The sequence below is a fragment of the Microcaecilia unicolor genome, chromosome 5 (genome assembly GCF_901765095.1).
Source record: "Microcaecilia unicolor chromosome 5, aMicUni1.1, whole genome shotgun sequence".
Taxonomy (NCBI): Eukaryota; Metazoa; Chordata; class Amphibia; order Gymnophiona; family Siphonopidae; genus Microcaecilia; species Microcaecilia unicolor.
Window position 1 is genome coordinate 178,697,968 of NC_044035.1, and position 27,466 is coordinate 178,725,433.

General features: G+C 43.9%; 1 protein-coding gene across 2 annotated transcripts in view; it reads right to left on the minus strand.

The window, feature by feature from the left end:
* PDPR (pyruvate dehydrogenase phosphatase regulatory subunit) overlaps positions 1–27,466 on the minus strand; it is a 275,395-nt gene that overhangs the window by 86,110 nt on the left and 161,819 nt on the right. For both annotated transcript variants that reach the window (XM_030203621.1, XM_030203622.1), the window contains exons 11-13: positions 19,697–19,852; positions 19,264–19,397; positions 9,689–9,837 (exon numbers count right to left, since the gene is read on the minus strand). In XM_030203621.1, coding sequence (XP_030059481.1) covers positions 9,689–9,837; positions 19,264–19,397; positions 19,697–19,852 — 439 coding nt within the window. The remainder of the gene's footprint in view (positions 1–9,688; positions 9,838–19,263; positions 19,398–19,696; positions 19,853–27,466) is intronic.

Consider the following 27,466-nt stretch of genomic DNA (forward strand, 5'->3'; position numbering starts at 1 on the left):
TAGGTTCTGCATATTTCCCTGATACATCTGGAAAGGTAAAATGTGGGGGGAAGACTATGAATGAAGATATGGAAAGGGTGATAAACAAATGAGATTCCAATGGAGGGTATATTTGCCTAAGGCCCAAGACAGTGGTCGCCGCATCTCATAAAAGATATAGTGGAATTAGAAAAGGTGCAGAGAAGGGCAATGAAAATGATAAAGGGGATGGGATGACTTCCCTTAGAGGAAAGGCTAAAGCGCTAGGGCTCTTAAGCTTGGAGAATTTGTGTTCTAAAATGTAAGAAACAAAACAACTGGAACAGACAGGAACAACAAACACACAGAGTGAATAGAGAAAAGGGACGGTAAACTAGGGAGGGATGCTGGATTCATCTGCTGCAGCTAAAGGAAAGAAAATTATCAAGACAGACATAATTTTACCTTCCTTAGCGCAGGCAGCAGATGAATCCATCAACTGGTGGGATGTACCAAAGCAGTCTCTAGATAAGGAGGGACACCGTCGCTCCACTAGCCAAGACCGCCGCACCAAAAGAAGCATTGGATTTGGCTGCCAAGTCCACTCTATAATGCTTGGAAAAAGAGTGTAGAGAGGCCCAAGTAGCCGCCCGACAAATTTCTTGTAAGGACAAGACTGAAGACTCCACCCTCGAAGTTGACTGCACTCTAGTAGAATGTGCACGTAAAGGTTCTGTCGCGATCCGACCAGCCAACAAGTATGCCGAAGAAATAGCTTCTTTAAGCCATCTCGCAATAGTCAGTTTTGAAGCCGCTTGATCACGATGAGAACCTGCAAGAAGCACAAACAAATGGTATGTCTGTTGAAAGTCGTTAGACATCCCCAAGTAGCGAAGGAGGATGCAGCGCACAACCAAAAGATGAAGTCTCCAAAAAGTCACGGGAAAATCCTCTTCCCGAAATGAAGGAAGAAAAAGAGGCTGATTGAGATGAAAAGCCGAGATGACCTTTGGCAAAAAGAAGGCACAGTTCGCAACGTGACCCCCGCTTCCGAGAACTGCAAAAAGGGATCCCGACATGAAAGGGCCTGAATCTTGGAGATTCTCCGCGCTGAAGCTATAGCCACAAAAAAAAAAAAAAAAAGTCTTCAGGGTGAGGTCTTTATTCGAAGCCCTATGTAATGGTTCAAAAGCAGGGACCTACAACACCCTAAGAACTAAATTAAGGTTCCAAGACAGACAGGGTTGACGTAAAGAGGGGCAGAGATGAAGAGCCCCACGCAAAAAACGTACGTCGTCTGGATGCGCTGTCAAGGGGGACCCTGACACTCTTCCCTGAAAACACACCAGGGCTGCCACCTGAACCCGAAGCGAGTTTTAGGCCAAACCTTTCTGTAAACCTTCTTGCAAAGAGGCTAAGAGCTCAGCAACCGAAGCTTGAAAAGGAGACCACGTGTGGGCTTCACACCATGCCACGAAAGTATGCCAAACATGGGCATACGCTGTCGAAGTGGACCGTTTACGAGCCTGCAATAGAGTAGCTATGACAACATCAGAATAGCCCTTTTTCCTCAAACGTGACCTTTCAATAGCCAGGCCGTAAACTGGCCCCTGATGAAGGAGGTCAGGCAGGACTGGGAGCCGAAAGGGCGACTCCATCAGAAGCTGCACCAGGTCTGCATACCAGGGACACCAAGGCCAATCTGGAGCCACCAGAATGACTCGGCCTGGGTGCAGAGCAATCCTCAGGAGAACCCGTCCGATTAAGGGCCTTGGAGGGAAAACATACAGAAGAGCGTTTTCTGGCCACGAAGAAGTGCGTCTAGGCCTGCAGACTTGGGTTCCTTTCTTCTGCTGAAGAAAATGGATACCTTGGTGTTCCTCTGGGTCGTCATGAGGTCCATCATCGGAGTTCCCCATTTCCGACAGATCAACTGAAATGCCTCCGCCGACAACTCCCACTCCGCTGGATCCAGGGTGTGTCGGCTGAGGAAATCTGCTTGCACATTGCTGATACCCGCAATGTGAGCTGCCGACAGGCACTTCAGATGAGCTTCGCCTACCGGAGGAGGCGATCTGCTTCTGTCGCCAGGGCTGATCTCCGAGTGCCGCCCTGACAATTGATATAAGCCAGTGCTGTAGTGTTGTCCGAAAATACACGGACCTCCTTCCCCTCCAACAAGGTCTGAAACTGTAGGAGGGCGTTGAACACTGCTCTGGGCTTCAGGCGATTGATCGGCCAACTGGCCTCGCTCGCTGACCAAGTTCCCTGGGCATAACGTTGAAGACAAAGAGCCCCCCAACCCGAGAGGCTGGCATCTGTGACTACTACTACCCACTGTGGAACTGCCAGAGATACACCCTTCCGCAAGTGGGGACCGTGAAGCCACCATGTCAAACTGCGCCTCGCCCTGGGAAGCCAAGGGAGTCGGCACTGATAAACCTAAGCGACAGGAGACCACCTGCACAGAAGCGAAGACTGAAGTGGCCTCATGTGAGCTCTGGCCCAAGGAACAACTTCCAAGGTCGCTGCCATGGAACCCAGGACCTGAACATAGTCCCAAGCCCGGAGAATGGACAACAGGAGAAGGTCAGAAATCTGAGAATGGAGCTTGAGCACACGGTCCTCTGGGAGGAAGACACATCCCAGCGCTGTGTTGAAGCAAACTCCCAGGTAGTCTAACTGCTGAGACGGAATCAGATGACTCTTGGGTAAGTTGATCACCCAGCCCAACGACTGCAACAGACAAATGACTCGGTCAGTAGGCTTGCGGCTCTCTAGAGCCGAGTCCTCTCAAATCAACCAGTCATTGAGGTAGGGATGAACTCTGATCCCTTCCTTCCTCAGGAACACTGCTACCACCACCATGACTTTGGAGAATGTCCAAGGAGCCGTGGCAAGGCCAAAGGGGAACGCCCAAAACTGGAAATGATGTCCTAAAATGGCAAAATGGAGGAAACGCTGATGTTGCTGCCAAATGGGGATATGAAGAAATGCCTCCTTGAGGTCCAGAGCCGTGAGGAACTCTCCTGGCTGAACTGCTGTTACCACGGACCGCAAGGTTTCCATGTGAAAATGCCGGACCCTCAAGAACTGATTTATCTTGCGGAGATCGAAAATGGGCCGAAAAGAACCCCCTTTTCGAGGCACCACCAAATAAATGGAATAGCAACCCGTCCGGATTTCGGAAAGCGGGACAGGAACCACTGCCCTGAGATCCACGAGGGAACGAATAGTAGCTTCGACTGCTACCCGTTTGGAGGTGGAGACACATTGGGATTGCAAAAAGGCATTGCCTACAGGAGAAGAAAACTCTAGTTTGTAACCTTCTCTGATAATATCCAAAACCCATTGGTCTGAGGTAATGTTGGCCCACTCTTCGTAAAAAAGGGTCAGCCGACCGCTAATCTCGGGAACTGGACCTTCGCCCATCATTGCATAGGACGCCCTGAAGCACCTGGGTGTGAGGAGGAGGCTGTGGAACATTTATCATTTCGAAAGAAAGAACGCTGCTGAAAACGGTTTCGCTGGAAGTTAGCAGCAGGCCGACCAAGCCAATACGCCGAGCCTCTCAGAAACGTGGTCGAGAAGAAGAAGAAGAAGAAGTTGTTCTTGGAGTCGACCGAGCCTTGTTCTCTGGCAGGCGTTGACCCTTAGAGTCACCTAAATCCTTGACAATTTTTTCTAAATCTTCTCCAAAGAGAAGCTTGCCTTGGAAAGGACGTCGAGTGAGTCTCTGCTTCGAGGTCAAATCCGCCACCCAATTGCGTAACCACAACAAACGGTGAGAAGAAACCGCTAGGGCCATAAGCTTAGCTGATGAACGAACCAGGTCATAAAGGGAGTCAGCTAAATAAGCTAAGCCTGATTCCAAAAGAGCAGAGACAGACTCCAAACGCAGACCCTCTTCCGGGTCATGCTCCTGCGCCTGATGAAGCCAACTAAGACATGCCCTGGCTGAATACGAGCTACAAATTGACACCTGAAGAGCAAAAGCAGAAACTTCAAAGGAACGTTTGAGAGAGGCCTCAAGGCGACGGTCCTTCATGTCCTTGAGCACTACCCCACCTTCTTCCGGAAGGGTAGTCTTTTTGGTGCCTGCAGTTACCAAACCATCCACAGTAGGGAGAACATACTTGTCCGCTTGATCCGCTACCAGCGGATAAAGGCAAGACATTGCCTTGGCAACTTTAAAAGTCCCCTCAGGGTCGGACCACTGAGCTGAGATCAGCTCTTGAATAGCCTCATGAACTGGGAATGCCTTAGAAGGCTTCCTTGTACTGGTCATCTTAAAATTGACCGAGGAAGAAGACTGAGGTTCCGGATCTGCAATATCCAAAGCTGCCAACACATTAGAAATAAGAGAGGGATAGGAAGTGACATCAGCGGATGCAATGGCCGCTTGAAAGAGAAGCTCTGAGCAGTGAATTAGCGAGGTGCCCGACTAACAAGCCAAAAACTACCAAACAGACAAGCAGCAGATAGTGCAGGTGTGGAGGATCATAATCGCCCGATGTCAACAAAGCAGGGAGTGGGAGATCTGTTGAGATTCGCCTTCTCAGGCGGGAGCACACTGCGAGGGAAAAACAAAATGGAGACCACTGTTCAGAGACAACTGGAGCGAGGAGAGCAGCAGACAGGCGCGGATTCCCCGACATTGGCGGCAGGCTAAGGGGACAGCGGAGAGGAGTGCTCCGTGCACTGGAAAGAGTGGCTCCAAGAAATGAGGGATGATTTGAAAGCAGTGAGAGGGGATCTGGCAGCACTCGGAGCAGACCTAAGAGGGGAGCTACGAGAAATGGGGTCCCGCCTGGAAGAGACAGAGACACGGTTAGACACCCATTCTGAAGCATTGGACTCTATTGACCACCAGATAGGTGAGGTCCGGACCAACCAGCAACAGGTCCTCGAAAAATTGGAGGACCTGGAAAAACGAAGTCACCGGTGGAATTTGCGCTTCCAAGGCCTACTCGACACACCAGCATATCAAAACAGCGAAGAGACGGTCCAAAAGATCATAAGTGATCTACTGGCCGCGCATGGAATGGTGGTGGAACCGCACGAGATTCAGCTGGAGAGGGCCCATAGAGCTACAGGCTCTCCACGTGCTAACCTGCCTAAGGACATAGTGGCGTGCTTCCAGGACTACAAATTGAAAGAACAAGTTATGAAAGCAGCCCACCAGAGTAGTAAATTCCAGTGGGACTCATATGGAGTGGAGATATATCAAGATCTAGCAATGGCCACACTGAAGCGGAGAGCAGAACTGAAACCAGTTACTAGACGCCTGCAAGAGCTGGGCATCCGCTATAAGTGGCGCCACCCTTTGCCTTGGCCTTCTATAAGGATGGGAAACTGCACCTGGTCAAGTCCTTGATGGAGGCACGAATGGCATTACCAGAGGAGGAAACACTAGCAACACCAGGCCCTTCAAAAACTGGCCCCGCCCATGTGGACCCGCCAAAATGGCAGCAAGTGGGCAAAGGGCCCAAGAGGCTGCAACGGCAACAATCAACAGCACAAATTACTTGAGAGCCAAGAAGTAAGCAGCAGGACTAAAGCCGAGGCGCCAATGGCTATCCGAGTGGCCAGACCACAAACTGAGAGTTCACCTAGAAAGAGCGGCTCCCTTGAAGGAGCAAAAATGGATGTGAAATTGCAGACTGCAGCATATTTATTTATTTATTTGTAGCATTTGTATCTCACATTTTCCCACCGATTTGCAGGCTCAATGTGGCTTACATTTGCCGTAGTGGCGATTGCCATTTCCGGTTAACAAAATTACAAATGGTATTACATTAAGGTGCATGCATACATGGTAAAGAAGAATACATTATGATATTGCATATAGGTTCGTGTGTGATAGCTTGGACTATTTGACATAATGATTAAAGGGTATTGCATTAAGGTATGTTCATACATTTTAAATAAGAATACGTTATGGTAGTAGGTTGGTTTGTAACATATGTTAGGTCATCAATTACAGAGAGATCATTTTCGACATGAGATTAAACTGATGGTACTTGTTCATTAATAGCAATGTGGTTAATCGGTCAAGTGATAAGAGTTCGGTACTGTCTAGATCATGATCAGTCTTATTACTTAGTAATTAGGATGGTTGTTTGTGGTATGCCTTCTTGAATAGTTCAGTTTTCAGTAGCCTTCGGAAGATAGCTAGGTCTTGCGTTGTTTTTATGGCCTTCGGTAATGCGTTCCATACCATAATTGCGTGCAGATGTAGGAAAAACTGGTTGCGTATGTGGATTTGTATTTTAGTCCTTTGCAGTTGGGGTAGTGTAGGTTGAGGAATGTGCGTGCTGATCTTTTTGCGTTCCTTGCTGGTAGGTCTATAAGGTCTGACATATAGGTCAGGGCTTCCCCATGTATAATTTTGTGGACCAGGGTGCAAACTTTGAATGCAATTTGTTCTTTTAATGGAAGCCAATGTAGCTTTTCTCTTAGGGGTTTGGCGCTTTCGTATTTTGCTTTTCCAAATATGAGTCTGGCTGCTGTGTTTTGAGCAGTTTGAAGTTTCTTAATGATTTGTTCTTTGCATACGGCTTAAATGGCATTACAGTAATCTAGGTGGCTTAGCACCATTGATTGTACCAGGCTGCGGAATATTTCCCTTGGGAAGTATGGTTTGATCCTTTTAAGTTTCCACATTGAGTAGAACATTTTCTTTGCTGTATTTTTTCGCATGGTCTTCAAGTGTGAGATTCCGGTCGATTGTGACTCCCAGAATTTTTAGACTGTTACAGACCGGAAGTGTATAGTCTGGGGTGTTTATGGTATTGTATATATTTGTGTTGTATTGTGAAGATAGGATGAGACATTATGTCTTTTCTGCATTTAGTTTCAGTTGGAATGCGTCCGCCCATGAATTCATTATTTGGAAGCTGTGTTTGATTTCATTTGTGATTTCGGTTAGATCATGTTTGAACGGGATATATATCATGACATCGTCTGCATAGATGTATGGGTTGAGTCCTTGGTTGGATAGTGATTTGGCTAAAGGTGACATCATTAAGTTAAAAAGGGTTGGTGAGAGCGGTGATCCTTGTGGTACTCCACATTCGGGTTTACATGGCGTTGACGTTTTTGATTTTGAGATCACTTGATAGGTTCTTGCTGTTAAGAAGCCTTCAAACCATGTTACTACGTTTCCTCCGATCCCGAAGTAATCTAGGATGTTCGAGAGTATTTGGTGGCTGACCATATCGAACGCACTGGACATGTCAAATTGTAGGAGCAGCACATTGTTTCCGGTTGCAATTAGTTGTTTGAATTTGGTTATGAGCGTGGTTAGCACTGTTTCAGTACTATGGTTAGATCGAAATCCTGACTGTGATTCATGTAATATTGTGAACTTGTTTAAGTAGTTGGTAAGTTGTTTGGTTACCATACTTTCCATTAGTTTCACAATAAGGGGGATTGATGCTACTGGTCGATAGTTGGTTGTGTCGTTTAGTTTTTTCTTTAAGTCTTTGGGTATAGGTGTAAGTAATATGTTTCCTTTGTCCTTGGGGAAGAGTCTGTGTTGTAGCATGTAATTCAGGTGTGATGTGAGATCTGTTATGAAGCGTTTGGGGGCGGATCTTATTAGATTGCTGGGGCATATATCCAATTTGGAGTGGGTTTTGGAGAATTTGTTAATTGCTTGAGTGATGGTTTCTTCGGTTAGTAGGTCGAAGTTAATCCAGATTCGATCTGCTGGATATTCATCAGGATTTGGGTCTAGGCAGTCCATAAATTTTTCATGATCAGTAGTATTAAGTGGTAGCGTGGATCGTAGTTTTATAATTTTCTCATTGAAGTATTTGGCAAGGTTATCTGCCAATGGGGTGTCTGTGCTGGTTGTGGTGACTGGTGTGATGTCTATTAGTTTGTTCACTAGTTGGTAGAGTTTGTGTGCATCTTTATAGTCAGGTCCTATTTTGGTTTTGTAGTATGCTTTTTTAGTTTGTCTTATCAAGTATTTGTATTTTCTTTGTAGTTGTTTCCATGCATTAAGTGTCTGTTCATCTTTCATTTTCTTCCATGCTCGTTCAAGTCTCCTAACCTGTGTTTTTAGTAGTTTCAGTTCTTTGTTGAACCAAGGTATTGAGTTTTTTCTTCTTGTTGTCCTTTTTTGTAATGGTGCAATTTTGTCTAGTGTGTTCTTACATCTGTCGTCCCAGTTTCGTAGAAAGTGTTTGGAATCTGTTTGTGCTGTCCATTCATTATTGTAGATCTCTTGCCAGAATAGTACAGGGTCGATTTGGCCTCTCGTCATGTAGGTTATGGATTCTTGCTTGAGGTGCGTGCCTTTTTTCCGCCAAAAATAAAGCACAATTACATTGTTTACTATTCAACACGGATCAGCCACAACATTCAAAAAAATCAATCACTTAGCTTCATGACCGGAGCAAATATTTGACTGGAAGCAACGTATCAGCTAGGAGAAATTTTTTCACTGTCGACATTTGAGAATCAGGTCGCTCTGACTTCAGAAGAGGCAAAAACCAGCGCTTCAAGCTAAGTGATTGATTTTTTGAATGTTGTGGCTGATCCGTGTTGAATAGTAAACAATGTAATTGTGCTTTATTTTGGAATTTTTCCAGTTCATATTATTAAGAGGTCAATGAAGGGAATCTACAAGTTCTTTATATCCATTAAGTACTCTCTGTAGTGGGGTGCATAGATTTGACTGTTCTTTAATAGCTGAAAATACCCCGCTTTCCGTTTTTTATTCACAGAACCTTTTTCTCCTCCCTGAGTCAGGGAGTTTTTTTGTTATCTGTGAGTTTTTTCGGAAGGCAGGAGGAGCCCATGATGTTGGCCAATTCAGTGGAGTCCTAATTATAGGTTCCCTGGGCTATTGAGGCTATTTTATTTATACATATTTGTTGTTATAGTTCAGGGTCTTGCACTCATCTACAGATTGTATAAAAGGAGTGATTTTTGTGTTTTTGAGATATATTATTGCACTCCGGGCAATTTAAGAATTTTTGATTATTAAAGTTTTAGAGCAGCCTGCTAAACAAAGACCCGCTGCGGATCTCTTTTTACCACAACGGGAGCAGCATTTAACTGCTTCAGCTACCATACCGACGTGCACCTCGAGGGAAATAAAAGAAATGAGTTCACTCACCCAGTGCAGCCCAAATAGACCAACAACCTCCCAGACGAAAAAAAACTGACAGAACTGCTGAGAAAATCACCAGTGAGTCTGTGTTCCTGCTCCCTGCAGCCTGAATCTTTTTTTTTTTTTTTTTTTTAACAGCCAAGGCTGCAGCACAAGCTCTGAAGCTGTTTCTCTGTTTTTGTTTTTTTTAATGGTGAGGAAGGATACAGCAATCAGGCCAGGCAGGGAGGCAAAAGGGGACACGGGGTGAGGCAGGGACCCCAAAGAAGTATGCCCCCAAGGATGGCACAAGAACCAATCGCCCCCACTCTCAACTGGCTAGCCAAAAGTAGCCCAGGAGGAGTCCCAAAGCAGAAGAATCCAGGAGCTGGAAAGGAGATGTCCACCACCTGCTGGAAATAGAGATATACTAGCTTACAGAGGGGCTGGTCATCCAATACCACTCACTTAAGACAGTGATCTCTAGATGGATACAACCCACCAGTTGATGGATTCATCTGCTGCCTGCGCTAAGGAAAGTGACACTATGCCATAAATTGTGTTGGGAGGTTCTTGGTGCTTGAATACAATTTGGAACAGGGGATTGAGAGTGCATAGATTTACCTGCGCTTGTTTAGCCGTGCCACACTGCAGTCATTTTCGTAACCTCCTCGCTCATTCAGCATGCCCGTGTGAACAATGTGCCCAACTGGCACATCCAAGTCATTGGAGAACAGATACTGCAGAACCTCTAATGCCTGATCACCTGTAGACTGGGGAAGGAATGGTAGAAAAATCCAACAGAAGTGTAGGTTAGAAAGAACACTTAAGGAAGATAAATCTAGTGCAGAACCAGCTGCTAACTTCATCAGAAATAAATGCTAGTATGATTAAGAACCAATTCCACTCTGTACTTCCACTTACTAGTCTGGTTTCATTGGCTTCTAACTCGCTGGGCTCAAAAGGGGTATTTTTTTATAAACATAAACTGAGTGCAAAAAAGGCACTTATATAGTAAACAAATATTTTTAAAAAAGCTCAGCAAGTGATTTTTCCTGCAATATGAAAAACAGCTAGGTTTTGGCAATTTTCTCAGTTTCTGGCTTGTTCTTCCATTCTCTGGGCTGTCTCTGTGTCTTTACCAACATTTCATGTACTGCAATTTTAAAACTCACAGTTTTCTTTCTGATCTGCTTAGGGATTCTTTGCTGTGGATGTATTTTAGTTTAGTCATCCACATCATACAGAATTCTTACATATTGAAGTTATGGACCCAGAGCTGTGCTTTCAGGTGTCCACTCCACTCTACCTCATCACACAATACTCAACATTACACTTAATTCTGATGCAAGGCTAGGGAGAACTAGTGGATTGTGTTCACTCTGTGGCTTATGGAACAATGATATTCTTTTATGATAAGACTAAAATGACCATAGTAAGTGATCTTTGTTTTTGAAATGCTACTCTTTTAACAGTATGTATATTATGTTAAATCAGATCTGCACATGCACCAAGAGGTGATCTTACCGGAGGGCCCTGCCATTGGATGCACGTTTGTTTTATTGGGATTTAACAACCGTCTTTATGAAGAGACTCACCCAAAGCGGTGTTCAGCATGTACATTTTAACATAAAATATATAATTTTGTGTTAACAGCATAACAATAGTAAAATAACCAAGAATAAACATAAATACAATAAATGAGGTAATCTTGAAAACAATAAATTGATACAGCTGGGATACAAAATCCATATGGGAGGCATTTGGTGGCATTGTGGGGAGAAGTACGGAGGACATGGAGACAGACTGATAGGGTATTGACACTGGCGCCTTTGCGATGGGAGCCAAAATTTGGGGCAGGGAGAGAAAATGTTATATTTGCACAGTGGGAACAAGTGGGTATCTTGAATTTCCGAGCTGTGCTGCAGGGGGGAGGGAGACATTTTTTTGATAGAGCTTTTGAAGAGTTTTGATACACTGTGCTCCATATATGGCCTGCCCGGGGGGGGGGGGGGGGAGACATTTTTTCCTATATACAGATTCAACATTTTGTGGGGACATTGGGTTGGAGGGGGGAGAACCCTCAGGAGATGGAAAGTTTGGAAAATCTGTGGCTTTTGTTGAGGAGGGTGCCCAGACCAATATCAGTGATATATAAATTTTTTAGGGGATCTCAGACCATTTGGTTTTCAGGGGGCCTGGGAGGAAGATTTAAATTGCTGTTTTTCTGATCAGGAGTGGTAAGTTATTTGAGGGGAGGTTCAGAAAGCTTCGGTATGTGTTTTGGTACAGGAAAATGCATATAAAGTCCTATTCAGGTGGTACTACAGACCTGAGAGATTGAAGCGGATGTACCCTGGTACATCAGACATATGCTGGAGGTGTAAATCACAGCTGGGTTCTATTCTACATATATGGTGGACCTGCCCAAGAGTGGCTCCCTTCTGGCAGGCCATTATGAAAGCATCTACCATAATAAAACTCACCCTCAACGTTCTGAGGACACTGACGTCAGTGAAGCCAAGCCCTGACTTCCTTCAAAAAGGTTCGAAGGTTCGTGGTGGTGAAGCCACCAAAATCGTTCCGGGCCCCGCCCTCGAGGGCGGAGCTATGGCAGAACAACTAAGGGGTTGGCAGGCAGGGAGGGAGGCGGGGGGTGGGAAATCGCTCTGGGCCCCGCCCTCGCGTCAAACGTCATGACGTTGGGGGCGGAGCAATGGCAGAACAACCAAGGGGTTGGCCAGGGAGGGAGGGAAGGTGTTGGCGATGAAAGCCTTGCTAGCGCCCGTTTCATTTGCTCAGAAACGGGCCTCTTTTACTAGTTAGTAATATTGACTGAATCGTCATTGGTATGTAGTCCTGTGGTATGCCTCTTGGGTTTGCATAACGAGCGGGATTCTTGGGGGGAGAGCAAATGGCTGCGATGGGGGTTGGCAGCAGCCAAGTGCCTTATAGCACAGCATTGGAAGAAGGTAGACCCCCCCGACATTGGGTGATTGGAAATGCAAATTGCGTCAGTTAATACAAATGGAGCGCCTTACGGCTTATCGCAGGGAGGGGGTTCTGCGACATAAGGGTGGGTGGGCTCGAATTCAACAGCGATTACTACGCATTTAGGATGGTGGAGAATTAGAGGATGTTGATGGGCTTGGAGGGGGAGGGCCAAGGGGGGGAGGGGGTGAGAGAGCGTGCCTCAAAGAACCAAGGGGCATTCTCAAGTTATGAAGGGGTTGGAAGAGGTTGGAGGGTTAGGGGGGGGGGTGGCGCATATTATTGGCATACAGTCTATTTGGGGTGTGGAAGCTGTTTAAGGGACTAATTTTATAACAAATAATGTAGAGGAGTTCAACTAGATGATAAGTTTGTGTGTGCTGTATTAGTCTAGAAATTGTTAGCCCCTGTGTGGGCTCAAGTGAGCAGGATGTGCTCGTTATGAAAGTTGACTGTTACCAAATTATTATAATAAAAATTTAAAGTGGAAAAAAAAGAAAACTAATAATAGAACTACTGTGAAATAGTATCAAAAATATGCTAACATTGTATTATATTTCTGGTATTTCAATTCCAGTGCTGTTGTGTATAATACTAATGATACAACTAATAAGCATGCATTAGAACATTTAACTAACATAGATATGATGCTAAAGATTTTCTACAATACGGCTTACTAAGAGCAGATACATGATGGGAACAAGATGCATAGTACAGTCAGTTGGGATAACTTGATGGTTAGTTAAACTAAAGGCAAGTTCTTTGTATAGTTAAGCAAGAGATAAGTAACTGATCTAAGTTACAGTGTATATAGCAAGCTAGTCTAAGTGCAGAATGAGTGTATAGTCTGCCATCCTATGTATTAAAGGCTTGGGATCTGTACATCTCATTTATTTATTCAGATACTTGTCACCCATATATTTGAAATACATTGTAGTAGGATACAAATGATAATCAAAAACTGAAACAAATGACAACCAACCCAACAGAAATGACAGAAGGAGGACAGCATATCACAAAAATAAATTACCAAAAGATTCTGATAAACAGAATACACAAGGTAAGAAGAACAGAAAGAAAATATGGTTCCAACCTGAACCATGCATTTAACTCACGTCAGGGTAGGCTTTGCAAAACTGCCAAGTCTTAAGCAATATTTTGAATTTCTTCATGGAAGGCTCTAAATGAAGATGTGCAGTATAGGGAGACTATTCCAGAGAGCTTGAACCAAAGCTCCACTAAAGGGTCAAGGTGATATGATTGTAATAATCCCAAGGTTTACACTCTAATACAGTCAGATGTCATAAGGCATTTCTAACATTCAGGCCCCAACTGAAGCAAACAGGTGCAAGTTATGGCCTGCTGTTTCTGAATCCCCCAAAACTCAAGGTTTACATTAATGAGCACACCAGAGCAGCTATGGTCACAGCCTGATGTGGTATAGATGGACTTGGATCTATCGAGTCTGGAAGATTAGAAATTTGTTTTTCTGACTGTATGCTATAAAATCTGTCTGAGACTGTTCTCATACTGTATACAAAACATTTTTGCAAAATAGACACTAGGCCATGACTGCTATTGGGAATACGAGTAAGACTGGATTTCACCTTTAGGAACCACGAAGGAAATTTAGATTGTATCTTGGATAGACTCATATGGATTCCAGAGATTGTAGAGTGTATTAGAAGTAAGGGAGTGTGAATGCTGAAGAATAAGTGAGTGCAAGTGAATGCTGAATAACATTGTGGTAAACACAGGACATGCCCTACCCTTGAGGAGGCCACCAGAGGACGCCTCTTATGGTGAAAGCCTGTAAATCCCAGGAACTGGTCACACTGGTCACTAGAGGAGCTCCAATGGGGACACCAGTGTAATGACTTGAAGGGGTCACTAGAGGGAGCTCCAGCAAAGGCCAGGCACATAGGGCTGGGGAGGACCCATAGTAGTGGATCCCCTTTAAGAAGGAAGCACCCCGAAGGTACTGGACCCTTCTGGAACCAGGAGGGGCCCAGAAGGGGTGTGGTGAGCTATTAGCATCCCTATAAAGAGCACCTTTCAGGGGAGGAAGATGAAGAGACCTCCAAGGAGCATGAGAAGGAAGGAAGGATGCCTTAGCAAAAGGGCGGATCAAGTCAGGCTGGAAACCCCGGGGCCTGGTTCCCGAAGGCGAAGGATCCCTATAAAACAGAAGAAGGTAATTACCTTGCTATTGGGATAATGAGAAGGTGGTACTTACCTTGCTATTGTGATAAGGAGGATAATACTGATCTGGAACTTTAATGGGAAGAAACATTGGAGGAATTGAAATAAGAACTGGACTAACAGCCGTAGGATGGAGGACAGGACTGTAAAGTTAAAGTGAGAGTTGAAAGTCCTTCCAGGGAAGGAGGCTGTTCTAAAACGAGACCCAGGTCCCATATTAAGTGGGCTCAGCTGATGAGTGATTTGAGAAACTGTTTCCTGAAAAAATTCCCTACTTACGTAAGGAATGCTAAGGGAACTGTAATTTGTCTAAGAGGTGGTTAATTTGCATATCCTGCTGAATCCTGATAGTAAAGCATTGTGTTCCTCAGAAAAGGTGCCAGGAGTTTGTGACACGTATACGGAAACTGCAATCTGTTACCAAGGGAACCTCACAAGGAGGGGTCAAGAGCAGGAGGGCTGATAACTGAGGAGCAGTCACCCTAAGTTGGTGGGGACAGAATGAAAATACATAGCCTAGGTGGTCTAATCTGGGGGTGGAGAGTGGCTCCACTGACTACTATAAGAGGTTTATGCTGAAAACAGCTTGTTATGGTTTAATATTTTGTCATAGTTTGCATGAGCTGTATTGAGCAATGTGTACTGTACTGAAGGGTCATGTTTGTTAGAATCTACCCTGGGATACTGTAGTTGGATGCCATACGACTGTTTTCCTTTTGGGTATAGTGAATGTCTTCTATTATGTGCTTGTCCCTGAATGTCAAAGACTCAAATATCCCAATTTAGAAAAAGAAGATGATAGCCTACTTGTAAAAGTAATTAGTAGACGCTGCAAGAATGGGTAATGGTTAATGCAGTGGGCTGATAACCTTGCGAACTGGGTTACAATTCCCACTGCAGTTCCTTATGATATTGGGCAAGTCACTTAACCCTCCACATAACCCAGGTACAAGAAACTTAAATTGAACCCACTAAAGAGCATCTGCACAAGGACAAGCACCATTTTGAAGCTGTAGTGTGAGTGTTTCTGGTAGCAGATTCTGTGTATCAGTACTCTAATTGTTTTGAAAATTTATATGTGAATTAAGGTAAGAATATTTGCATTTTAAGTGTTTCTGTAAGCAGACTCAACAAATAAGTTAGACTGTTTTGTAAGCAGTTGCAGGACATAATATTGAGATTAATTCAATCTGTTGTTTTTGCAGTGATAAAGAGCTGTCTTTTGAAGTTAAGCATTTGAACCATTTTAACTCCTAAGGAAGCCATAAATTGGTGAAATGGTGGTCTCTTGTCAAGTTTGCCTTAAGATAACTGCTCCGCTGATAAATTATCAGATTTGGCAGCATTTTGTGTTTGAGTGAAATTCACATAAAAAATGTTTAGTGAAAAACACAGAAAGGTATAAATTAAAATTAATATAAGCACTTAAATATTAATTTTGACACACATTGGAATCATTTATAGGAGCTTTTTAATGACCTGTGAATGATTTTGGAACGGGTTCAGCATAGACCTTTCAGAGTCTAGCTTTGATGGTTTCTGAGGACTTTTCCCTCGTTCAACGTGATCATGTATTCAATTTAACTGTATGCCACAGATCCAAATTTTTGTGGATCTGATTTAATCTGCATTGTCTGGTAGAACCAGGTTAAATTCCCACTGCAGCTCCTTGTGACCCTGGGCAAATCACTTAAACCTCAATTGTCCCAAGAACAAATAAGATTGTGAGCCCACTCGGGACAGAGAAAATACCTACATATAAAATATGTAAACCACTTTGGTTGTGCCACAGAAAGGCGATATATCATAAGTATATAAGTCAGGTGTTGCCATACTGGGACAGACCGGAGGTCCATCAAGCCCAGTATCCTGTTTCCAACAGTGGCCAACCCAGGTCACAAGTACCAGGCAAGATCCCAAAGCAGTACAATACATTTCATGCTGCTTATTCTAGAAATAAGCACTGGCTTTTCCCCAAGTCCATTTTAATAATTTTATTTATTTATTGCATCTGTACCCCACATTTTCCCACCTATGTGCAGGCTCAATGTGGCTTACATAGTACCATCAAAGGCGTTTGCCCAGTCGGTGGATAACAAATACAAAGTTGTATAGTGACCGTATGATGTATAAGTGGAGGGTCGAAAAGGATGAAGATTGCGTGTTGTCCTGTGCGATCACAGTCATGCTGTGTTGGTAGGTGAAGAGGGCTATGTGGGGTCGTTGGGGTAGGCCTTTTTGACGAGGTTGGTTTTTAGTGATTTCCTGAAGTTCAAGTGGTCGTGGATTGTTTTCACAGCTTTTGGGAGCCCATTCCATAGTTGTGCGCTTATGTAAGAGAAGCCAGCTGCATAAGTTGTTTTGTATTTCAGTCCTTTGCAATTTGGGTAGTGTAGGTTTAGGTAGGATCTTGATGATCTGACTGTTTCTTATTGGTAAGTCTATGAGGTCTGTCATGTATTCTGGGACTACGCCATATATGATTTTGTATATGATAATGGCTTATAGACTTTTCTTTTAGGAAGATATCCAAACTTTTAAAAACTCCACTAAGCTAACTGCTTTTACCACAACCTCTGGCAACAAATTCCAGAGTTTAATTACACACTGAGTGAAGAAATATTTTCCCTGATTCGTTTTAAATTAACTACTTTGCAGCTTCACTGCATATCCTAGTATTTTTGGAAAGAGTAAACAAGCAATTCAAGTCTACCCATGCCACTCCACACATTATTTTATAGACCTCTATCATATCTCCCCTCAGCTGTCTTTTCTCCAAGCTGAAGAGCCCTAGCTGTTTCAGCCTTTCCTCATAGTGTGTCCCTTGCCCCTGGGGGCCAGCAGAACCATATTACAGGCCTAGTATAGGAAGGAATGTACAATAGGGAAGTCATCCCATCCCCTTTATCATTTTCGTCGCCCTTCTCTGTACCTTTCTAATTCCACTAGGGGGCTCATTTTCAAAGCACTTAGACTTACAAAGTTCCACAGGTTACTATGCGACTTTGTAAGTCTAAGTGTTTGAAAATACGCCTCTATATCTTTTTTTGAGATGCGGTGACCAGAATTGCACACAGAATTCAAGGTGCGGTCACACCATGGAGCGATACAAAGGAATTATAATGTCCTCATTTTTGTTTTCCATTACTTTCCTAATACCTAACATTCTATTTGCTTTCTTTGCCGTCGCAGCACACTGAGCAGAGGGTTTCAACATATTATCAACGATGACTCCTAGATCCTTTTCCTGGTCAGTGAATCCTAATATGGAACCTTACATCACCCAGCTATAGTTTGGGTTCCTCTTTCCCACATGTTTCGCTTTGCACTTGTCCACATCAAACATCATCTGCCATTTGGATGCCCAGTCTCGTAAGATCATCTTGCAATTTTTCACAATCTTCTTGCTACTGACCAACTTTGAATAACGTTATGCCATCAGCAAATGTAATTACCTCACTAGTTATTCCCATATCTAGATCATTTATAAATATGTTAAAAAGCAGCAGTTCCAGCACAGACCCCTGCGGAACCCCACTACCAACCCTTCTCCATTGAGAATACTGGCTATTTAATCCTACTCTCTGTTTTCTATCTTTTAACCAGTTTTTATTAATCCACAATAGAACACTATTTCCTATCCCGTGACTTTCCAATTTCCTCTGGAGTCTTTCATGAGGTACTTTGTCAAATGCCTTCTGAAAATCCAGACACAATATCAACCGGCTCACCTTTATCCACGTTTGTTCACCCCTTCAAAGAAATGTAATAGATTGTGCTAGAAAAGGAGAGCTCCACAGAAAATGGGAGAGGTGAAGGGAAGGAAATAGAAAATTTATGGGTACCACAAGCAGGGATTTGAAGATCTTCAGATATGACTCTGCAGACTCAAGCCATCAGCAAAGCTCAAATGGGAACCAGCTGACCAACTGGACCAGACGCAAATCACTCAGAACCAGAGGCTGCTGGAGACAGAAAATACTGAGGAGGAGCTGGAATGGATACCAAGAGAGATGTGTCTCAGTTCAGATTTCAGTTCTCTATTTCTACCTGCTGAACACAACTAACCCACAGGTTATGGAATAGTGGGAAGCTACGAAATGGAATGTTCAATTTTACCTGATGCTTTATTGCATTCCTTCCTGTTTGCTGCAGAAAGTGCTGTCTTTATGGGCAGTATTCAGTCTGTTTCCATTTTAATTTATAGGCGTGTGATATTTAAAGTGGCACCACGCTAAATGCATTATATGGTACAGTGGTTCCTAAACCTGGTCCTGGAGGCACCCCAGCTAGTCAGGTTTTCAGTATATCCACAATAAATATTCATGAGATAGATTTGCATGCAATGGAAGCAGTGCATACAAATCTCTCTCATGAATATTTATTGTGGGTATCCTGAAAACCTGACTGGCTGGGGTGCCTCCAGGACCAGGTTTGAGAACCACTAGCATGGTATGTTTCCAGCTGGTTTGAAAATCACTCCATAAATTCACTAATGACAGTTTAGTTCAGTCATACCCTCCTTAGCTACATTATACAGTTCTACTGGTAGGCACATGAAAGCGGGAAGACTAATTTAAGTAGTATCCCAGTAACAAGAGATGTGTTATTAGGGGGAAGAAGTGGAAAATTGCACTCCGAATCCCCATTTTTCTAATAAGAAAAGGAAAGCCATTAGATATGGTTGTCTAATGCTACAAACATATTAAAAATTATATCTGTGAGACTCATTGCAGAGTGAGCATGAGGGCTCAGATACTTATGCTGTATTAACACCAATTGTATCTCATCTGCCCTAAATATATAACAATGTCAAACTGGAAGAATGATGAATTAATTTCACCATTTTCACTCTTAGTAATAGAGAGGGAGCAAAAAGGATGTTGTACAAGTGAATTCAACAAATTAGAATCGGAAGTCACAGAAAAAGAAAAGACAGACAAAACCAAAGAAAGCAAGTTCTATATAGAAACAAGTAACCTGGTGATTTTCCTCTAAATACTTACACTGATTTCAAACTTGGTGAATGAGGACATGTCTATGACGCACACAGCTTCCTTACAACACTTGACTTCTGATCCTACTATGTCAAACCAATCAGGTTTGTAGAATGTTTTACTCTGATCCAAAGCCAAAAGATCTAAGGGCCAAAACAGAAATAAAACTCAACAGGTCAAATAAGATACAACATGGTCCTTGAAGTAAGATCTTCTATAGCAATTCCACAATACAAGGGACATTTCCTGATCTCTGGTGCTTTTTCAGCTGAGCAATAACTCTCTTTTAACAGAAGTACTAAACCTTTCTCAGATTTTAGACCAAATAATTGAAGGAAAGATTTCTTCCTCAAATGGGCAGTCTTGAGTTGAGAAACAATTTCTTAACAGTAGGATTGCTGGATATATGGTATATAAAACAAAAGCAAATATGACCTCTTACCTTTTCCGGGTGGAACAAAGAATTTGGCTCTCTCAAAACCATGTTTCTCCATCCAACGAGCTCCTTGGGCATCTAATCGGTCATATAAGGGGGAAGTGCGCAGTTGCCGGCCTGTCTGGAAGTCCCACCGTGGAACCTTCAAGTCATAGATCAGGGCTGGAAAGTCAAGAAAACACTCTTACCACAACAGGTGCGGCACTCTACAATGAGGTTTACCATGCCAAGGAGAGCCTGATACTATAGGGTATTTTTGCACACCAGAGACTGCCTCATATCCAACGAGAGAGCATTATATTCCATAGTGTATCATACCAGAGAGGAGAGGTATCCCACAATACACCTTACTCACACTCATGAACAGGTATTTATATGTCTGTAATCATTTTCTAAAAGGTAGTACATTCATGAATTTACAAGGATAGTTCACATGACTTGCCTCATGACTTATCTGTATGCATCCAGTAAAAATCACCTTTGGCAAAAGCATGTTATTACATAATGTCCTTCCCAATATCAGTGACAGAACGGCAACTCTCTCCTCTCAAAATTCTTATAATACCAGACCCAGCTGAATATCCTAAGCGTTGTACATTCCATAAACTCTCACAGCTGGCAACTATCAAAGCACCATGTGTTCTTCAATCAAACTGATCTGTTAGTTGAGAATCTCAAGCACTCACCAGTGAACTCCATTTTCTAAATTTCCCAATATTGAGTTCAGACTCTGTGATATACTCAGAAATTCTGTTATATTAACTGTACCTTCCAAATTTGAACTGCACATCAAGAATACGATTAAAAGTTTAACCAATTATTATGGCATTAGCAGATAGGCACAATCATTATTATGAAAATATGGGTCTAGTAAAATCACTAGGATTTTTTTCCAAAGTACCCAAATCAAAACTACAGTGGGGGAAATAAGTATTTGATCCCTTGCTGATTTTGTAAGTTTGCCCACTGACAAAGACATGAGCAGCCCATAATTGAAGGGTAGGTTATTGGTAACAGTGAGAGATAGCACATCACAAATTAAATCCGGAAAATCACATTGTGGAAAGTATATGAATTTATTTGCATTCTGCAGAGGGAAATAAGTATTTGATCCCCCACCAACCAGTAAGAGATCTGGCCCCTACAGACCAGGTAGATGCTCCAAATCAACTCGTTACCTGCATGACAGACAGCTGTCGGCAATGGTCACCTGTATGAAAGACACCTGTCCACAGACTCAGTGAATCAGTCAGACTCTAACCTCTACAAAATGGCCAAGAGCAAGGAGCTGTCTAAGGATGTCAGGGACAAGATCATACACCTGCACAAGGCTGGAATGGGCTACAAAACCATCAGTAAGACGCTGGGCGAGAAGGAGACAACTGTTGGTGCCATAGTAAGAAAATGGAAGAAGTACAAAATGACTGTCAATCGACAAAGATCTGGGGCTCCACGCAAAATCTCACCTCGTGGGGTATCCTTGATCATGAGGAAGGTTAGAAATCAGCCTACAACTACAAGGGGGGAACTTGTCAATGATCTCAAGGCAGCTGGGACCACTGTCACCACGAAAACCATTGGTAACACATTACGACATAACGGATTGCAATCCTGCAGTGCCCGCAAGGTCCCCCTGCTCCGGAAGGCACATGTGACGGCCCGTCTGAAGTTTGCCAGTGAACACCTGGATGATGCCGAGAGTGATTGGGAGAAGGTGCTGTGGTCAGATGAGACAAAAATTGAGCTCTTTGGCATGAACTCAACTCGCCGTGTTTGGAGGAAGAGAAATGCTGCCTATGACCCAAAGAACACCGTCCCCACTGTCAAGCATGGAAGTGGAAATGTTATGTTTTGGGGGTGTTTCTCTGCTAAGGGCACAGGACTACTTCACCGCATCAATGGGAGAATGGATGGGGCCATGTACCGTACAATTCTGAGTGACAACCTCCTTCCCTCCGCCAGGGCCTTAAAAATGGGTCGTGGCTGGGTCTTCCAGCACGACAATGACCCAAAACATACAGCCAAGGCAACAAAGGAGTGGCTCAGGAAGAAGCACATTAGGGTCATGGAGTGGCCTAGCCAGTCACCAGACCTTAATCCCATTGAAAACTTATGGAGGGAGCTGAAGCTGCGAGTTGCCAAGCGACAGCCCAGAACTCTTAATGATTTAGAGATGATCTGCAAAGAGGAGTGGACCAAAATTCCTCCTGACATGTGTGCAAACCTCATCATCAACTACAGAAGACGTCTGACCGCTGTGCTTGCCAACAAGGGTTTTGCCACCAAGTATTAGGTCTTGTTTGCCAGAGGGATCAAATACTTATTTCCCTCTGCAGAATGCAAATAAATTCATATACTTTCCACAATGTGATTTTCCGGATTTAATTTGTGATGTGCTATCTCTCACTGTTACCAATAACCTACCCTTCAATTATGGGCTGCTCATGTCTTTGTCAGTGGGCAAACTTACAAAATCAGCAAGGGATCAAATACTTATTTCCCCCACTGTATCACTGTTTACGGTTCCAATTTTAACAAATGCAAAACCACATATCCCATATTCTTGGTCAGTAAGGGGGAGGCATGAATATTTCCTTGAAAGCAATACCTTGGCTTCCTGGGCGTCTCCGTAAAGAAATCATCAGAGGGGCACCATCACTACTTCAGTGGCCACTCATTACTTGGAGTAAGGTACGAGAGGGGTTTTTCCCAGATCGCGCTTATTTTACATATATGTTTATTTGCTTTGCCCCACAATTTGCCCCAGGATATTTGGATCCCTGCTATCGTACATGGGAGAGCCATGGCCTTCGCAAGATGGGGCAGGTGTTGGAGGAGGGGGGTGCTACATTCATTTGAAGAATTATGTGAGGAATATGGTCTTTCCACCTCCGGTGTCTTTCAATATCGCCAGTTATGAGACTTTATAAATCGTAGAGCGAAGGGAGATTTCAGTTTGTCTGAAACCTGTCTTGAGCAGGCGTTGTAGGGTGGGGGAGGGAGAGGAGGGATCTCCAGGATTTATAGGGCTCTTCTCACATATCGTAATCCTATTGTGTGTTATCTGTCAAAGTGGGAGGTGGCATTGGGGAGGGATTATGATTGTGAACAATGGGAACAGGTTTTTCGCTCCTTGCTCCAGGTATCTACCTCCAGTGCCTTGGTGGAAAATGGTTACAAAATACGTTACTGTTGGTATTACACTCCTCAATGACTAGCTGTTCCGCCAGGGATCAGCTTTATGCTGGCGCCAGTGTGGGATGGAGGGAGACAAGTTCCATATATGGTGGACGTGCCACCATGCTCAGACATTCTTGACTAGGGTCCTAAAGTTGTTTTTAGTGTAACAAAAATTAATTATGACCAAAAAATGGAATATTGTCTTCTCCATTTCAAACAGTGAGTATGCTTCTTCACTCCCTGAGGTTTTTTTTTTTTGTTACATTTGTACCCCGTGCTTTCCCACTCATGGCAGGCTCAATGCCCCATGTAAGCCGCATTGAGCCTGCCATGAGTGGGAAAGCACAGGGTACAAATGAAAAAAAAAACAAAAACACCAAGGGAGTGAATAAGCATACTCACTGCCTCATCTTGCATGTGTTTGTGGCTGGCAAGCTGATCTTGGTTGCGGCATGGAGTCCCCACCTTCCGGGGCTTCGGTTGATTTTGCAGAAGCTGGATTATATTCATCTAATGTCTAAATTAACAGCTTTTTTTAATTTGCAGAAGTCTTTATTATGCACTGCAAAGTAAGTACAACGTCTCCTCAAGTCAAAACATTAGAATAAACTACAGTTCCACAGATACCCTCAAGGAGTATTTTGCAAAAACATGTATCATTGAAATAACAATGCTAGAACAGATGCATACTGAATTTCAGATTTTTTGTTTTTAACATTTCAATACTGTAAATCCCCCCCCTTCCCATATCCTCCCTCCCCTCTCCCCCCCCCCTACACCTTCTCCAACTTCCCATATATAGCCCAGTTAGCCAGAACATTTTTGTAGAAAGGGTCCCCAAACCCTTTCCCATGCGGGCATAGTTTTTCTTCTTACTGCAGTTAGTCTCTCCATTTCACATATATAACGCACCTTAGTGATCCAATGTACCATTGAGGGAACTTTGGGCGACTTCCAACTCTGTGCTAAGTTTGTACGCGCTGCATGCAAGGCTCCTCTCATCAGAAGCCACTGATCCAGCTTAAAACCCTCAGGCCGCTGCCCAAGTAGGAAAATTAAAGGATGCCACTGCACAGATTTACCCACCCAAACCTGCAGACGCGACTTCACCCCCTTCCAATAGGCCTGAGCTTTAGGACATAACCACCAAATATGACCCATGGTCTCCACTCCCCCACATTTTCGCCAGCAATCTTTGGGCACATGGGCAAACATATGATGTAGTTGGACCGGCGTTAAATACCATCTATAAAAGACTTTGATGGCATTTTCCTGCATTGCCACTGCTATGGAAGATCTCAGAATCTTTTTTTCCAGCGCCAGCCATGCTGCCTCTGGTAGAGTAAAATGTAATTCCTGTTCCCACCGTTTCCTATGCAATACATAATGTTTAACTGTCGTCACCTGGTAGGCATACAAGTGGGATAACATGCCCCTCGTTATGTTCCAATTAACACATAGCTCTTCCATAGGGTGTGTGTCCCGCAGCATACAACCTTTATAGACTTGTCCTAAAATGAAATGTTGTAACTGTAAGTATGCATAACGATCGTCAGGCCGAAGCCCAAAATCTTCCACCAACTTCTCAAAAGTTACCATGTTACCACCCACATGTACCTGTCCCAACATGTCCAAACCTGAGTCTGCCCACCTGCTAAATGTAGTATTTCCTATACCAGGTTCAAACATAGGGTTATCCACTATTGGGGCTAAGCCTGACACCGGTGGTTGATGCTCTGCAAACATAAGGTCCCAATAATAAAAGGTGGCCTGTACAGTAGGCGGAAACCTATCCACTCGTCCTCTATATTTACTAGCAAACCACATTATGTGTCCCAACTTCCGAGTGCCTACCAGGGATTGTTCAATACCTACCCACAATTTACTTTCATCCTTCCTAAACCAGTCTATCGCAACTCTAGCTTGCGCTGCACAATAGTACCAGAACAGATTTGGCACTCCCAGTCCTCCCTCTCGTCGACTTTTGTAAAGAAAGGCACGCGGCAGCCTTGGCCTCCTCTGATTCCACACATATCGAATCAATACATCCTGTAGTCCCGACAAGAAGGTGCGAGATAACCTCAGGGGAAGGACCTGAAATAAATATAAGAGACGGGGCAGTATATTCATTTTGATCGTCGCTATCCTCCCAAACTAGGATAACCCCATTGATGACCACTTATTCAGGTCCTCTCGCACCTCCTTTTTAAGTCTCGGGTAATTTGCTATGAACAGCTCAGATAAATCACTCCGTATCTTAACTCCAAGATAGGTTAATTCATGAGCAGCCCACTTAAAAGCAAAAGACGTCCTTAATGTCTCCATCACACCCTGAGGTACTCCCACTGCCAGGCCAAGAGATTTACTCGCATTTAATTTGTAGCCCGATATCCGGGTGTAGTCCTCTATCACCCTCATTAGATTGGGTAACGAGATCAGCGGGTTTGCTAGAGACAACAGCACATCATCTGCGAATAATGCTATTTTATATTCCCGTTCCCCCACCTGTATTCCAGCTATATCGTCATTCTCTCTGATAGCTGCCGCTAAGGGTTCCATTGCTAGAGCGAACAGTAAGGGGGACAACGGGCAGTCCTGTCGAGTTCCTCGACCCAACACAAATGTCTCTGAATTCCCCCCGTTGACTCTCACACAAGCTTGCGGCGAGGAGTACAAGGCCTGTATCCAGGCTCTAAAAAGTTGTCCAATCCCTACTCTATGTAGAACCTTGTCCAAATATCCCCAGTGCACTCGGTCAAACGCTTTTTCCGCATCCAACCCGAGTAACACCATGGGCCTGGCTTTTATCTGAGCAGCATAGAGGAGATCCACCGTTCTATGTATGTTATCCATGGCCTGTCTTTTTGCTATAAAGCCCACTTGGTCTGGGTGGATTAGATTAGGAAGCACCTTTCCCAAATGGTCAGCCAACACCTTTGCCAAAATTTTGACATCTGTGTTGAGAATCGAGATGGGTCTGTACGAAGCACATTCAGTTTTGTCCTTGCCTGGCTTTGGTATAACCGCCACCCAAGCCTCCATCATTGTCTTAGAGAGAGGAGCCCCTTCCCTCACAGCATTGATTATCATTGTCAGGTAGGGTGCCAGCTCTACCACATATGTCTTATAAAACTCATTAGTAAAGCCATCTAACCCTGGCACCTTCCCCGTGGGCAAGGCTTTTACAACCCCTATAACCTCCTCCACCCTCACCGGTTCCTCCAGCTCTCTTTTTTGGAATTCAGAAAAGGCCAGCAGCTCCCTAGCTGCCAAATACTCATCTATTCCCCCCGTCTGTACAGTAGCATCCTCTGTATATAGGTTCTCATAATATTGGGCAAAATGGTCCCTTATCTGAGCTGACTTATGCAACATATCTCCCTTGGCATCCCTTACCCCCAGGATATGCCTATCCGCTCTCATCTTTCTTAATTTAGCAGCTAACAATCTTCCCAGCTTATTGGTGCAAGCGTAACGTACCTGTTTCATTCTCTCATTTATATATTTTAAACTCTCCTCATGCAACCCTGCAATTTCCAGTCTCACCACCTGCAATTTGCGATAGTCAGACACAAAGCCGGAGGCCCTATATCTGTCTTCCAGGACAGCCAATCTTTCCATACACTGGGCTAGATGTACTCTATGGACTCGGACCTTTTGACTAGCACATTTAATAAAGTGCCCCCTTGAGACTGCCTTGAATGCGTCCCACACCGTACCTAATGTCGGTCCCGAGTCCATATTGATGTCAAAGTACTCCTTCAGAACTGGTTTAAAACTAGCTATTGTATCCGTATCCTGTAACCGGTTGTTGTTAAACGTCCACCGTTTGTCCCTCACCTCCTCCCTAAGAGAAGGGATGACAGTCCAAACCGGGGCATGATCCGATATGGAAATATTGCCTATAGAGGATTCCTCTCCCCCTTCAGACAAAGTTTTATCAAGAAAAATATAGTCTAGGCGGGAGTAAGTGAGGTGTACCTGGGAGTAGAAAGTGTAATCCCGCCCCCTAGGATGTCCCATTCTCCACACATCATACAGGCCAATCCCCTCTACAAAGTTATTCAAAGCATAAGATATTCTGCAATCCGTCGGAGTAGGAAGGGCTGACTTATCAAGCTTAGGTTGCATAGTGGCATTAAAATCTCCCACCACCAGAACCTTACCCCTGACGAAGGCCTGGACTTCCCTTTGAAGTCACTTGAAAAAGTGTTCCTGCCTCTCATTTGGTGCATATACATTAACCAATGTGTATTCTTCATGCTCCAACATAACATGTAAAAAAAGGAATCATCCCTCCCCATCTCTCTTTGTATGCATAATCTGCACCGGTACATCTTTGTGAAACATGATAGCCACCCCTCTTTTTTTAGCCCCTTTTACGTCCGAGGCACAGACCACATGCGGATATTGTTTAGAGGTCAATAACCTCTCATGCTTTTTTAAGAAGTGAGTTTCTTGTACAAAGACCACCTGTGGCCGTGCCAGACGCAATTCACGCATTAGTCCATGTCTTTTATAAGGGGAATTCAACCCCTTTATATTATAAGTGAAAAACTTATAACCCACCATTGAACCATCTCTGAATGATGCTAG